The sequence below is a fragment of the Pecten maximus genome, chromosome 14 (genome assembly GCF_902652985.1).
Source record: "Pecten maximus chromosome 14, xPecMax1.1, whole genome shotgun sequence".
Lineage (NCBI taxonomy): Eukaryota > Metazoa > Mollusca > Bivalvia > Pectinida > Pectinidae > Pecten > Pecten maximus.
This window is the reverse complement of record NC_047028.1, coordinates 34,817,260-34,833,705: the sequence shown is the minus strand read 5'-3', so window position 1 is coordinate 34,833,705 and position 16,446 is coordinate 34,817,260. Positions and strand designations below refer to the sequence as shown.

General features: G+C 36.9%; 1 protein-coding gene across 1 annotated transcript; it reads right to left on the bottom strand.

Annotated features, from left to right (window-relative positions):
- Positions 1–2,663: 2,663 nt before the first annotated feature.
- On the bottom strand, positions 2,664–3,539 carry LOC117341876 (putative uncharacterized membrane protein YMR173W-A). Its single transcript, XM_033903737.1, has one exon. It carries the CDS (start codon positions 3,537–3,539, stop codon positions 2,664–2,666), a length of 876 nt encoding a protein of 291 aa, XP_033759628.1.
- Between the last annotated feature and the right edge of the window lie 12,907 nt (positions 3,540–16,446).

Here is a 16,446-nt window from a genome sequence, read left to right as displayed (position 1 = left end):
AACCTGGCACGTCCTTAAATGACCATGGTTGTTAATAGGACGTTAAACAAAATAAACCAAACCGAACTAAACTAAACACAAATAAAATTAAAAATATAGTAAACACGAGGCATTAAGACCCTGCATCGCTCACCCGGATATTGCTATGCTTATGGCAAAACATTCAAAATTTGCTATATTTTTCCTGTTTGGACCGTCCCCTGAGGCCATGAGGGTCAGACGAACCATTTATACAAAATTGGTTCCGCTTCATCGTCGGATGCTTCAGACCAAACATCCTTTCAGAAGAAGAATTTTTTATAAAAATTGCCATATTTTCCAACTATTTATACCAAATTTGTTTTCCTTCATCGTAATATGCTTCAAACCAAATCATTTCATTTCCAAAGAAGAACATTATTTTCAAGAACTACTTATATTTTATCAGTTGGGTCATATTTTTCAGACCCTTGGGGGACAGGCACAGAGGTTATACAAAATTGGTTCCAAAGACCAAATTAAGATATCGGTTATGTCCATTGTGACAAGTAGCAATTTAAAGGACTATTTTCCACCCCTTTTAACCTAGGAGTCACCATTTATGCAAAATGTGTTCTTACTTCTATTTCCCCTACTGGGCCCCACCCCTGGAGGTCCAGTGTCAGCAAAATTTGTTGTGTTTCCAAAAGGATGCTTCTGATAAAATTTGGCAAAAATGCATTTAACTGTTCATGATAAGTAGCGATTTAAAGGGCTTACCTCCATTGTCAATATTTGACCCAGCCTCTCTGGCCCCAGGGGGGTCAAAATCACCATTTATGCAAAATATGTTTCCCTTCCCCAAGGATGTTTCTGACAAAACTTGGTTCAAATCTTTTCAGTACATTACAACTAGTGGCGATTTAAAATAGTGATGACGGGCGACGGATTGAGATATGTTGATATAAACTACCGGTGTCATGTGAAATATGTATCCCCCATAGGATAAGTAGCCTAACAGGTCATAGGATTAGTATCTGAGTACAATATTTAGCTATAAGTATATATATATATATGTGAACAAAGGGATCTCGGCACTAAGGATCTTAATCAGTCCGATTAAAGGCTGATCTTCTCTTTATTCTATTTTCCCCCTCTTACTTTAAATCATTCGATCATATAGGAAACCTACATATGAAGTCTAAGAAATACCTAAGAAACACTTTCGGAAACGCAGTTTTAAGTGTCGAAATCCATGGTGGCTGCTTTTAAGCTAATTTGTTTTCATGATCAGACTCAAAGATAAATGGGCACAAGTAGGAACCAAGGTAAACCTGTTAGGTAACATCAAGAAATAAGGTTTAAAAGGGATGGTTTATTGATAGTCAACAGACAATGGTCTATCTGATAATAGTGTGCTTAAATGGATAACCTTGAGTTTTGACCTTGAAAATGCATCAGAATGCCACAACTGACAACAAAGAGGAACCATTGAACAATAATTGAAAAAAAACCTATCCAGTTTATTCTAGGAGATGGCATCAGACTTTTAAATCTAGGGTTAATTTTTAAGCATCCATATTGTTTCAAATATCAATTGTTATAATATATAGATAACTTAGATTGAATTGCTTGCCAGCAGACAAAATCAATAGTAGTAAGTACCAGGGTATAAATCAATATCAATTTTAGAGTGATTTATGATGGTGGCATATTAAAATTAAATTTCATTTTGTTAAATCAAATATTTGTTTATTCAAAAAAATGCTACGTGATTTACGTGGATTTAATATGTTTTAAATATATATTAAGAACTGATGATTTTGAATGCAACAAAATAATAAAATTGTATAAGGATAGTCAATGTTGTGTCATAATATCACATCATAACAAAGAAAAGGAAACATACTCTTGTGTCCCTGAACAACATGCATGCTTTAATATGTATGAATAAGGGTAGAGAAGAGATATATTTTGAAATGATAAACAGGTATAAAAGATATATATTTATATATCAAAGAAATATTCTTCTTATTCTTAAAAGAATAAATTAAATTTTAAAAAATGAGTATACATTTATCTTATTGTAATTGATTTGAAGCCTTCTCCTTTGGATTTTCTTATGGAATAGTTATTTCTTCTATGTCTAAGTGAATATATGCCTTATTGAAATAGCACCCATAGCACTATTTTAGGATGAAACAAAGGAATATCTGATGAGTAGATTTAGTCCTATAAAAACCTACAAGCAGTTTGACATGTGGGTTTGATCTAAGGTATACTATGTTGTTCCATGATGCAAATAGAAGGCTTACGGCAAGAATGACGGTGTCACGTGAAAAACGTCATTCGAGTTATCGCCCCTTATAATTACAAGACATGGCGGCTTGTGCAAAAAGTCATAATAGGGACCAAGTGGAATATACATATTAAATTTGAGAAATATTCTTCCATTACCTTTGAGAAATATTGGAAACAAACTTCAATTCAAATTTTCGATCAATCCCTAAATGAGCACTTTCTGAGAAATAGCGTCAGCAAGAATTGTTTACGTACTGGTGGACGTTCGGTTGAACGGACAGACGACGGAACACAGAATCATAGCGATTTGAATGCCCATCATTTGATGATGGTTGGCTAAAAATAGTGAAAAGATAAAGAGTATATTACAAAAATCAAGAATCATTAATTGTAGACGACAGCCTCTAAACCTGCCATCCTGATTGGGGCTGTCTGTCCTCTTTATTGGGGCTGCTGTGTGTGTCATCGTTATTGTGGGTGTCTATCATCTTGATCTGGGATGTGTCTGTCATCTTGATCTGGGATGTGTCTGTCATCTTGCTCGGTGCTGTGGCTATCATCTTGGTCGGGACTGTGGCTATCATCTTGGTCGGGACTGTGGCTATCATCTTGGTCGGGGCTGTGGCTATCATCTTGGTCGGGACTGTGGCTATCATCTTGGTCGGGACTGTGGCTATCATCTTGGTCGGGACTGTGGCTATCATCTTGGTCGGGGATGTGGCTATCATCTTGCTCGGTGCTGTGGCTATCATCTTGGTCGGGACTGTGGCTATCATCTTGCTCGTTGCTGTGGCTATCATCTTGGTCGGGACTGTGGCTATCATCTTGGTCGGGACTGTGGCTATCATCTTGCTCGGTGCTGTGGCTATCATCTTGGTCGGGACTGTGGCTATCATCTTGGTCGGGACTGTGGCTATCATCTTGGTCGGGACTGTGGCTATCATCTTGGTCGGTGCTGTGGCTATCATCTTGCTCGGTGCTGTGGCTATCATCTTGGTCGGGACTGTGGCTATCATCTTGGTCGGGACTGTGGCTATCATCATGGTCGGGACTGTGGCTATCATCTTGGTCGGGACTGTGGCTATCATCTTGGTCGGGACTGTGGCTATCATCTTGGTCGGGACTGTGGCTATCATCTTGGTCGGGACTGTGGCTATCATCTTGGTCGGGACTGTGGCTATCATCTTGGTCGGGGCTGTATCTGTCAACTTGGTCGAGGCTGTGTTTATCATATAGATAGCGGCCGTATATGTCGTCTTGATCGCGATTGTGTCTGACATCTTGATCGTAAGGAAAAAATGAAAAAATAAAATGACAATGATGGTGTATGTATATAAATGAACAAACTTTAGAGACTAAGTCTTTTGGATCAAAATTCATTCTCAAACTTTTGCTGCATTATCTTTTATATCGTATCGCCACTATTTTCCTTTTAGATACATGTCTGTGAGTTTTGTATCTAATGCTGCCCATTGTAAGTATTGAATGTATGTATCGGATGTCACTATGATGAGGTCGTATGTTCATGGCACAACCTAACATACTGTGTACTTTTTGTTAGGTATACAATAAAAGAAATCAACTTAATATTTAGTTTGAGGCTTTTATTCTGTGTCTTTTTAAGTTATATATAATAGATAATACAAGTGGATCTCAAACTTTTTATCCTTGCATTACAGTATATTAAACAGAATAAATATCACTTAAAGATTGTTAAATCGAACACCCTGGTGTCCTTGAAAGCGAGTCAGTATCATAACTTTAGGTTTATTTGTCATTTAGAAGACACTTACACATCTGATCCTTGTAATCTTTGGAAACAGAACTGTCCATATTTAAGAAGTGTGATTAAACTTGTTTCCAAAATTTTACCAACTGATGACAGCCGTCCAAATATGGATAATGCCACAATGGCGTTACGCTATTTATAGCACAATGACTGACATCACACCAGAACCATTGTAGTCATCATGCATTTACCATGGTTTACATTACATCATAAAATTGTAATCATCAAACTATCAATGAATTTCTCTAAACTGACCATGGACCGTACATAAATATTTGGCTTATTTAAGAGAGGGTTCGATTTGGAGAATTGATTTCTTTTAACCAGTCATGATCCAGAGAGATAACATTGATTGGATGGCTTTTCGTTTCTTTAAAGCAGTATGGAAGTTAATGAATAAATGAAATACAGTATTTATATATAAAAAAAAATAATAATTGAATGAGTTCTTATAAATGACTGCAAACAAATGTCATAATCATATTATTTCACTTGTCATTTCACAATGATGTCTTTGACACTGTGATGCATCCGGCCTGTTGCTACATCTCTTTGGTTATGGGGTACGATAAGGGGTATCTATTTCATTGCAAACTATAGACCGGTTTTACAGATTAAGTTAGGAACAAAAGCTTTGCCTGCTTTTCTCGACATCAATATTTAAGTATATCAAAAAAAGATGTATTTACTCTTCCTTACTTATCTTGTATAAATTTGTACGGTGCAAAAATAACCTGTTCAGGTTGTCTACCTTTTCGTTAGGTAAACAGGCTGGATTGCTTTAATGATGGATGGTAATTTGGTTTAATCTTGACCGTGTTGATTTTACAAGTACACAAATGAATCATACTGCTCCTCTAGTTGTCGGGCAACTACGACTAATGTATTACACCGGTGAAATGCGAAGTGTAGACAGCTCGAATCATCAGGTTCTCTGTGATTTGTTGAAAGAAAGTGCGTGGTTTTATATTATATTACATCTGTTATGTAACGCGACATTTCATTGGTCACTGACGGATACAGGATAGGTTAACTACACACATGTGTTCGTGTGCCCATCAGTCATCGCACTTCAGAAGTGAAAATAGCGGACAGTGATGGTGAGACAAATGCGTTCCCGAAGGACATTGCTACTGGACTGTGTGCCTATAAGCATGATTTTGCAAGTATATCAGTCCACAACGAAAATACAAAGCGATTCCAGAGACTGAACGATGCGCATGACTATCAACAAAATCACATATTTACAAACATCGGATACCAAAGCTCGATTGAAAAACAAAAAAATGTGCCAGATTCCTTGAGTTAATTCGGCGCATACTCATCAACCAAAAAAAACTAAAAATTGACGATACGGAAGTCAGTTGTAAGAACAAACTTATTCAGAAAACCAATAGTGATTGATTTTTAATTGCTGAACTAGGTCGACTCGGAGACGAAAAGACAAGTTGACAATCTTGTTGACGTATAAGAGAGAGGAAAACATAGAGCTGAAACGTAAACCAAGACACGAACTTGTGATCAATGTCACCATTAAGGTCAACGAGCAAACGACAACAAGGGCAACAAATCGTGCCCCTATCACCAATGTGAGTTTTTTCACGTTGGTGAGATCAAAATCAAACACCGTGAATACAAGCAGGCTGTATGCGATGCATAGTTTTTACATTTGGTATTTTCCGTATGTGTTTCGCCTAGTGGTAATGATGAGTTGATATCATAGTAACATGCAAAAAAAGTACATCTGTTTATAAAATCTTAATTCTGGAGGAACTAAAGAGAATAATAATGATGGCGTTGTCGATTTGAAGATTAGAACTTTTTTAGGCACAGATGCATGTAATAATATTTCCGAGATGACGTACATGTAGCTTGAAGGCTTGTAGCATCTAACCACAAACAAACACCCTAGCAGGCACAAAAAGAAAACAAACTGACAAGCCCCTTCATATTGGATGCATATTGTTGTGTAATATATGAAACAGCACCGAATAACCTTTCTTAATGTAACAAGGTGAATTGTACATACTTTGTATTTACTATATATGTTATTGGTTTCCTAATGCTTAGTATAGTAGTCGTGGATCACATGGTAATCACGTGATCTCGAATATTTTGCTTACGCTATATTAGTGTCATTTTTACGAGTTAGTTTTATTAACATTTCTAATATAATTCAGATCATCATTGATATGTACTAAAATTAAGGAAAATGTAAAACATTAATTTCCGGAACCTTCCGATCTATTTTTGACCAATCGGGTTGGAGCGGTCAGTTAAATACAAGGCCTTTGTTACTGGTCAGTACAATATCAGACAGCTGACAATCAACAGGTGGATCAAGTTTTCAAGTTTCTCCAGTAATCTATTCCGGATCAAAATATATATAATTGTTGTTGAAATCAATTCACAACAAGAAAATGTAACGGTGAACTCCCATCTTTACCTTACTTAGGACAAATGCCAGAAAACACGTGATGGACAATAAATAACATGGAATGAAAACATCTTGTGTATGTGATTTTTACATGTGACATTTTGGCGTCGTGGACAGGATTCCATCAACAAGAGGCATTTGATGAGATGGGACATTGTGGATTACGGTTATCATTGCTTACGTATTCGGATATCATTGATTGTGGATATCATGGGTTATGGATATCTTGAATAACGGATATCATGGATTCCGGTAGGACGTACCAGGTGGACACTGGATACTGGTGATTGATTGGACAGTTCCAATGACGAAAAGAACATTTTGAATTTTTAATTATGTATCATCATTGGTAAGTTAGTCTTTTCTATTAACTATTATCACTTGCATGAATTTAGATTTTTGTCCACCTGTAATTATCTGTATGTTATTGTTATTGTTTTTGACCAGGCCTTTCAATAAACCTGATTTGGACCGGATACATCACAGTGTGGCAATAGTGTTGAGTGACAGCAAAGTTAGGAGCAACAGAAATGCGCTGGGCAGCACAACTTGCTCAGTTTGATTTCGTCATCAAGTATCGATCAGGCAAATCGAATGCCAACGCCGATTCACTCAGTAGAAATCCCAAGTTATCAGAAGAAATTAGAGTTCTTTTGCAAAATTTAACAAAAACAACCCGTGTATCAGAGGAACTACATACAGTTGAGGTAATGAATACATCTGTTACTGTAACAACAAACGAACAGCTCACTACAACATTAACGTTTCCTGAGTATTCCAGAACGGAACTTCATTCACGACAGTTGAATGATGAAAACATTGCAATTGTTTGGAAGTGGTGGAAAACGGGACACAAACCCACAGAACGGCAGTTACGTCAGGAACCAAATGTTGTTCGTAAGATACGACGGAGGTGGGATAGATTAATTGAGGAAGAGGGAATTTTGTGGTACAAAATCATGGACCCAGAAATTGGCAATAATTTTCTTTTCGTAACTCCGGAATCAATGAAGTCTCAAATTTTGGAATCGTTGCACAATCTATCAGGACATCAAGGAATGGAACGCACTATGTCGTTAGTTAAGAAACGATGTTATTGGCCTGGATTGGAAAATGACGTTCAAAAGTGGATTAAACAGTGTGAACGATGTATGGTCGCAAAAATGCCCGTACCGACAGTCAAACCCCCAATGGCGCATCTCTTGGCTTTTCAACCAATGGAAGTTGTTGCTATATACTTTAGGCAGCTAGAGAAAGCGTCGGATGGCAGAGAGAACGTGCTAGTTATTACGGACGTTTTCACAAAATTTACATCGGCAATTCCAACTAAAGATCAGAAGGCAACGACAGTGGCGAAAATTCTTGTGAAAGACTGGTTTTTGAAATTTGGCATACCAAACAGAATTCATAGTGACATTGGTAGAAATTTCGAAAGTAATGTTGTCAAGGAGCTATGTAACATTTACAATGTCAGGAAATCTCGGACAACCCTATATAATCCAGAAGGGAACGCGCAATGTGAACGCTTTAACAGAACAATGCATAATTTGTTAAAGACGTTATCACCAGAAAAGAAGCGGAAGTGGCCGGAATATCTTCCAGAGTTGGTCTACAATTACAATGTAACCCCTCATGCATCAACAGGGATATCACCATTTTACTTGTTGTACGGACGGGATCCGAAATTACCAATTGACCATGTATTCAGGCGACCTCAAGATATTCTCACTGGGACTGTGGACGAGTGGCTGGAATCACATCACCGTCGTATGTTAGAGTCCAGAAAATTAGCAGAAGCATCATTGAAAAGGAAAGCTGTGGAGAGATCGGACTATATGAACAGGTCTACTAAAGAACATTCTATAGCTATCGGATCTCGAGTTTTTCTTCGAAACCATCCAGCAGGACGAAACAAGATACAGGATGCGTGGAAATCGACACCGTACAAGGTGGTGGGTAAACTACAAGAAAAAGTTTATCAGATACAGCTTGTGGACGGTGCAGGACCAGTAAAATCTGTGACACGCAGGGAAATTCTGGACATTAAACAGCCTGTTGACGGTGATAGTTCTGATGACGGAAATGCTGAGGACAGCATTAAAACAGCTGGGGGAGGTGACATAGATTCGTTAGGAAAGAATCGACAGGAAACAAGTGGCATGACGTCACCGAATGACGTCAATGAACAGTCAGACACGAGCGAAACTGAGGACTCCGATGATAGCGTCTGGAACGTGTATAATGAGCCCCTCCCACAGAGACACGCTTCTGACAAAGCAGGGAAGGGGAGTCAGGAAAAACGTTCAAGTGTTGACAGTGTAGTAAGAGACAGAGATGAAACGTCACGCAAACATGTAGAACCTACAGAGATTTCCAATGTAGGAATTACGCGAGAAGAGTTGCGTCAGCGGCATAGTGACGTCATAACAGACACTGAATCTGAGACTAGGGTGGAAGCGGAGAGCCAAGCGTCAGGAAGGAGGATATCAGATCGCCGGACGAAAGGACAGCATTCTAATCCTCATCGACTTCCTAAAACGGCAGTAAAGTCTACAGCGTCCATGAACGACAATGAGATGTCGGCGTTTGTTAGGCCTGGTCTTCCTCCTAATTTTCAGGATTTCAGTCAAGCTATTGCTATGTTAGGCACATCTCTGAGTAGTTCGTTAGGTCGAACATTGCAAGAAGGTTTTAATGATTTTTCATCTTTTAATAAGTGATATGTTATAGATTGTCCATATGGACACGAAGGCTTCTGATGTTTTTTTAGTATACAAACAAAATAGTTTTTTATCAAGACATACTTTTTGCATATTAATGTATTGAACACATCATTGGTTAATACCGGTTGGAATGTGTGTAGTAAATTCATTTTTCGCAGCTTAATTAGCTCGGTTATGTTTTTGAAACAATAATACTTTAATGCCGGATAAATTTTGAAAAGGGGAAATATTTTTTTGTAATTTTTAAGATGATAGGTTGCTGTGGCATCAACCTTAAGCAGGGAAGAATGTAACAAGGTGAATTGTACATACTTTGTATTTACTATATATGTTATTGGTTTCCTAATGCTTAGTATAGTAGTCGTGGATCACATGATAATCACGTGATCTCGAATATTTTGTATACGCTATATTAGTGTCATTTTTACGAGTTAGTTTTATTAACATTTCTAATATAATTCAGATCATCATTGATATGTACTAAAATTAAGGAAAATGTAAAACATTAATTTCCGGAACCTTCCGATCTATTTTTGACCAATCGGGTTGGAGCGGTCAGTTAAAATACAAGGCCTTTGTTACTGGTCAGTACAATATCAGACAGCTGACAATCAACAGGTGGATCAAGTTTTCAAGTTTCTCCAGTAATCTATTCCGGATCAAAATATATATAATTGTTGTTGAAATCAATTCACAACAAGAAAATGTAACGGTGAACTCCCATCTTTACCTTACTTAGGACAAATGCCAGAAAACACGTGATGGACAATAAATAACATGGAATGAAAACATCTTGTGTATGTGATTTTTACATGTGACATTAAGTTCATTTTTTATACATGTATGTTATGCAAATATTATGAGAAAGAATGAGATACATTGCTGCTTTAAATGATTTTGGATTTATATTTTCAAGGCGATGATTAATCTAGAAAAAGAATGAAACCCATTGATGATGAAACTGGAAGCATCAACACATTCGTGCGTCACATTTCAAGTGCGATGAGGCCATGTCTTAAAACTCATTTTTCAAATTAAAATATGATAAAAGGGAACTTAATTAACAGGCAAACAATTAATTTGAATCTACTGTAGCTCTGTAAGTGGCATTATTCAGTCAGTCTGTCCATCCGTCCAATATTGCAGAGTGTTAATGCTGAGGAAGCACACTGAGGGTAATCTTTTATTCACAAAGGATTGTCAGTCAGAAAAGAACTATGAAGACATCGTGACACAATTGTTTTGCCAAAATGATGAATTATAAACCAGAGCAGATCCAGTTTTTGGTGAATGCTTTGTATTATCCAAACAGTAATTACGGCCAAGTACCATTGGAACGAAGACTATAGAAATCAAACGTCATGCAAGTAATGCCAATGACTTCGTTAACCCCGTATTAGCTCGACATGGTAGTGATGGACAACTGTGGTTTCCAATATCACTGTGTGGGGGCGCATGCTTCGAACTCTTTTTGACCAACTTGACGTTTCTCTTGTAGCTAAACTACCGTACTCTCCTTCACAGTACAACGTTGCAGATCTTCTAAATCACTTTCTTTCAAACTACTTCATGCGTTGTGGATTCGTTTGAGGGGCATGTGTAATGTCATTTGAATGGAAGAAAACTACAACTTACAAGATTCATTCATGTGTGTCACCGCCGATGCCAAGCCAATCAGAATCATTGTTAGACGTGGTAGGGATGTTGATATCTCAATCAAGCACACATGTGTGAAACAAGTGTTACCAACCAAACCAGTCGATTGAGCTGTCCACACCACTAGTTCCACAAGTATACACGAGTATGTTTACGACAGGTAAGGCCGGTTCATAAAATTTTAGTTATAGTTTAATTAATCTGGACAAAATATAAAGTGTATCGGAATTCAGAGTTTTTATTACTTCAATAAAGAAGGATTCAATCCGAACATTGCCATTTTGTTCGTTATCATAAGGTAATCGGTTTGGAAGGTTGCACTATCTAACTGAACAAACAATGACTATCAGTATGTGGTTTTAAATACTTACTGTCAATCTGGATAGATACGCCAATCACTACCAAGAGTGCAAGAACAACAATGACAAGTCCAACAACAGCAACAGTGTCGACAGCAGTGTCTGCAACAACAACAAAAATGGAGGATTAAAAACTGTTCGAGAAGGAATCTTTGATGTAAACTTCAAATTTTCATTCATTACATTGTGTTTTTTATGATATAATTTAAGATTATTTCATAATTATTTTCTTTAAACTTATGGAGTTTAATAGTTGAATATAGGTCAAGGTCATTCATTTGAACAAACAAGCCTTTGTCCAATCATGATACAGATCAAATATCATTTTTTGTGTCAATTTGTTATTGAGAAGTTGTTCAAAAGATTCCATCATATTTGACCCCTGTGATCTTGAATGTTAGTCAATGTTGTAACGCTTTAACCAAACATGATACAGGTCTATTATAAAGTCCCTGGTCTCTTGGTTATTACGAAGAAACCATTTAAAGATATTAGCATTTTTGATATATTTGACCTTGAATGAAGGTCAATGTAATTCATTTGAACAAACTTGGCAGCCCTTTATCAAAGTATGAACAAGCTCAATGTCAAGTCATTTGGTCTTTCGGTTATTGAAAGGTCGTTTAAAAGATTGATTTTTTTTGGACCCCAGTTACCTCGAATGTAGATCAAGGTCATACATTTTTTAACAAAGTTTGAAACCCTTCACCACAGTTGCCTTTTGTCCCGTGTGACCCTGAACTAAAATCAAAATTAGTCATTGCTTACCCTTCAACCATTCAGGTCTCTGCGACAATTGGTTATTGAGAAGAAGCTGGGTAAATTTTCTAGCTGTAGATTTGTTTTACTTCGAATTAAGGTCATGGTTATTCATTTCAAAAAAAACCTTCACCCACGCATACTTCAGGTCTCTGGGCTCCTTGGTTATTGAGAAGAACGGGCGATAACAAAATCACATCCATAATAACAATATAATAACACATCATGGCAGTTTCTATGGGAAATTTTACTTGTGTATTTTAGGATTTATGTATTGTTTCATGACCTTTTTTTCAACAAGAATACAGAGTAAATTACTTTAGTATACATATAGCTTTTACACAAAATTGATATATAAAGAAGCCAGGAGTTCTTTGGTGTTTATTTGGGAAAATGAAAAGTGTAAAAGTCTTGTAACTAGTTTTAAACATAGTAATGATAGCATTGACCTTACGACCCTGAAATTCTCACTCATTCAGTACATTATGACATTTTTTGCAAGTGTCTGACCTTTGATCAAAATCCCTCAAGTAACAAGAACAGATTGTAATGGGGACCATTACAGATGGCCCAAACACCCTAAAATTTGTACCATTATGTACATCATCCCTCACAGCTCATAAATAAATTGCAAAAATAAACCAAAGCAAATGAGGTTTTACTATGTTGTTCGGCATATCTCATAAACCCTATGTTCCATTTATCATCTTAATATGACAGTATCTAGATTTCGGCCAATAAGAGGCCTCCGTTTCGTTACTTCGGAATTATTTCCATGATGTTTCCGCGTTATTTTGCATCCCTTTAAACCCATACACTTGTATATACCAATGTTTACCGAAATTGGAGACCGAAATGCAAAACCGGAAATGGGCTCTTGCGGCCATTTTGAATTAACGATCGGAAAGAAAAACAAACTGCGTGCACATCCCTCACCCCTAATATGTATGTCCGTAGTGACGGAATAAATGAATAGAAACCAGAATAACAATATGAAAATAAGAAGAAACACGACGAAAACAATATGTCCCCCACTTCATTTGAGGGACATAATGAAGCATTTAGGACAATTGATTTCTAAAAAAAAGTAATGATGATCTTGTCCCAACAACACTGAAAGTAAAACTTATACAAAATATTATAGTTCTTAATTATTGCGTAAAATTTGATGAAAATCTATCAAATAATGAAGCCGCTAGAGCTACTTATGTTGTCATTTACGTACACACACGAACAGAGAGGAAAACTAAGCCCTCCCCTGGTTCATCAATAGATAACTAATGTGGATTTTTGCTTTCAGGATATTTTTTGTGCAGATATTTGCTACAATGGGAAATAGGCAAAAGGCATAGCATATAAAAAGTGGGGTGTTCGTATCATTTGCTTTATTTTGCTTAACGTCCTATTAACAGCCAGGGCCATTTAAGGACGTGCCAGTTTTGGAGGCGGGGGAGAGCCGGAGTACCCGGAGAAAAACCATCGGCCTACGGTCAGTACCTGGCAACTGCCCCACGTAGGTTTAGAACTCGCAACCCAGAGGTGGCGGGCTAGTGTTAACGTGTCGGGACACCTTAACCACTCGGCCATCGCAGCCCCTTCGTATCAACTATATGTGTATTTTAGATACTCTTTTTAATGATCTAATAGAAATGTAGAAAACATACACATACGATCTGTTCACTTCGTCATAAGGGACAGAAAGAAGCTATTTTGATATAAACGGGTTCATACAGCTGGAACACTAAACAATCTACTATGACGAAAATTATAGTTGTCTCTTGCATTAATAAAAGGTTGTAAAAGTTCGTGATTATGAGAGGGGCAATTTTTATTATAGATATTTTAAAACGTCTATATATAGAATGTAGATGTCATCTTTTTGTAAGACGCCAGATTCTTGATAAAGTATAGCGTGGTTTGATCCCCGTTTTAAGCCCGTAATGATGCGAATTGCTTCTGATTAAATCGACTCCAGGACATCACACTCAGTCTGATTACAATTTGACTTCTCCAGATTTGGTCAAATGAATGTGGTATAAATAGTTAAGAGAGATTTTCTATCCAGTCTGAATTTTAACATTCAAAGTATATTGATTCGTTAATAGGATTTTCCAAAGATATATTTTTTGTTGGTTGACCAGTTTTCCATTGTGTTGAATAATATACCTAAGTGCTGGTGATAGGATAACAAGGTTATTAAAATACAGTTGCAACGTGTGGGAGATAATTCGCCTTGAAAAAGGAGAGATACAGTTTCATCAGGATCGAAAAGTATGCTCCATTTCTCAGCCATCAAGAAATTTGAAACCGTCTAGGATCACTTTCAGACTTCTACTGAGATAGGATGAAAACCACAATAACATGCTTCCATTTACGCCATACTTTTTTTAACTTGTAGAGTAAACCATCATGTCAAACCTGATCGAAAGCTTTGCTGATATCACAAAAGATCATTATTGCCTCCTTACCATATATAGCTAGGAGTTGATATATTGTTGAATCCTTTTGTAAAAAGCTTCGATTTATTTTTGGAAACAATTTTATTTATTGAGAGATAATTAAACATGCATTTGAAAACATTTTTTTCTCTAATATTTTGCTGAAAACATGGGTAATGGAGATTGGTCTATAATTAGATGGATCGCACCTTGAATCTTTATCTTTCTTTATAGGGGTAACATGGCCATACTTCCAAACATCTAAAAGTTAGTATCCCAGAGTATATGGACTTATTGAATATTATGTGAAGAGGCTTTATAAGTTAATTGGAAACACCTTTATTGAATTTAGGAGGGATGGTATCAGGGCCTGCGGAGTTGTTAGTATTGAGAAGACGTAGTTGGTCAGTGATATCTTGTTCGGTGTTGCTGAAAGTAGAGAAATTGTATGGTGGTTTGGAACAAGCAGGGGGTAGATCGTCAACATTTTTATCAGTTACAGCTATTGGGGTAAAGTAATCATTCAATGCTTCAGCTCTGTGAGTAATATGTATTTTCAGTTCGCCATTAATAATTAATAGAGAATCGGTTTTGCTTTTGTTTTTGAGATTCATTACAGATTTTGCGATTCGACATCATTTTCCAGGCTGTATAGACTTGTCAACTTAAGATCCCTTTAGTTTAGATAGATATTTTCCTTTTGCCTCTGGAATTAGAGAAATAACCTGATTTCGATTAGTTCTAAATTTGTTCCACGAAATTTCCTTAAAGGTATGTCTTTTGCGATTTAAATTTAGGCCAGTACTAACAGGGTCATGGTCACTACAGGATGGGGTGTGTACTGTGGTGTTATTGGTGATATTAGTATTGTTAGTAATAATGACATCTAATGATTAAAAGAAAAAAGCAGAAATCCTAGTAGGCTTTGCGACAATATTTTCTAATCTCTATTTAACTAGAAGCTTATATACATATGAGTTAGGATTCTGTCACCTTCAAGAATAATGTCTTTTTGTGCATCGACAATGCTACCAAGATCATTGTCAGGTATATCCTATTAATTAACCAAGGAAGTAGGGGTCATTGTTGAAAACCAAGAAGAAGAATTTTGTTGTGTGTAGTAACTTCAGTTTATGTTAGCTCAAGATTGTTAGATACCAGGTCTGGTCGACGTTTAATATTGATGTTTTGCGTACACCACAACCATTGTTGTTTCTATCCCTCCTATAAACATTACCCAAATCTTCTAATGATATGTCGTTATCAGAAATGTTGATTTAGTTGAGGGCTATTGAGAATGAATTTACAGCAACTTACCATAGATACTGTATAAATTACAGTATTTGCAGATGATAAAACTGGCCACAAAGAGTATGACACCAATGACACAAAACACAAGTGCAGTCCACCAGCAGAGTTTATCACCGAGATCTGAAACAGAAATAACTAGAACTGTCGCCAGGATGGCTGACTAATAGACATTTCTAACATAGCCTGTGACGCGAACTCCGAGACCGACTCCAACTGTTTGGGGGGTCATCTCAAAATGCTCAAACAGCGAATATGTTTTCTAATTTTAGCAATGTATTAGCCTACCGTCACATAATAAAATGGTCGCTAATATATATACGTGCTGCATAACAATTGTTTTAATTCATGGAACACATATGACCTTTTATTTTTTGCCATTCGTGATGTTTTCGGCGGCCTGCATGGTGATACCCAGACAGCAAGCTTACGTTGGGCCAACATCGGTAAACCACGTTGGGCCAACGTAATGTTGCTCATCGGCGCAACGTTGGTCCAACGTGCTGGCCCGACGTCCAACGTCAAAATGAACAAATCCATGTTGGCCCATCGTTGGGCCAACATCAGATTTAAACAATTTATGTTGGCTATACGTTGGCAATATCGGGAAACTTACATTGGACCAACGTTATGGCAAGCCGTTTGGGTTTTTACCTATTCAATACAGATATCTGTATTCAAAATAAAGATATCATTATAAATATAAAAATTAAAGATA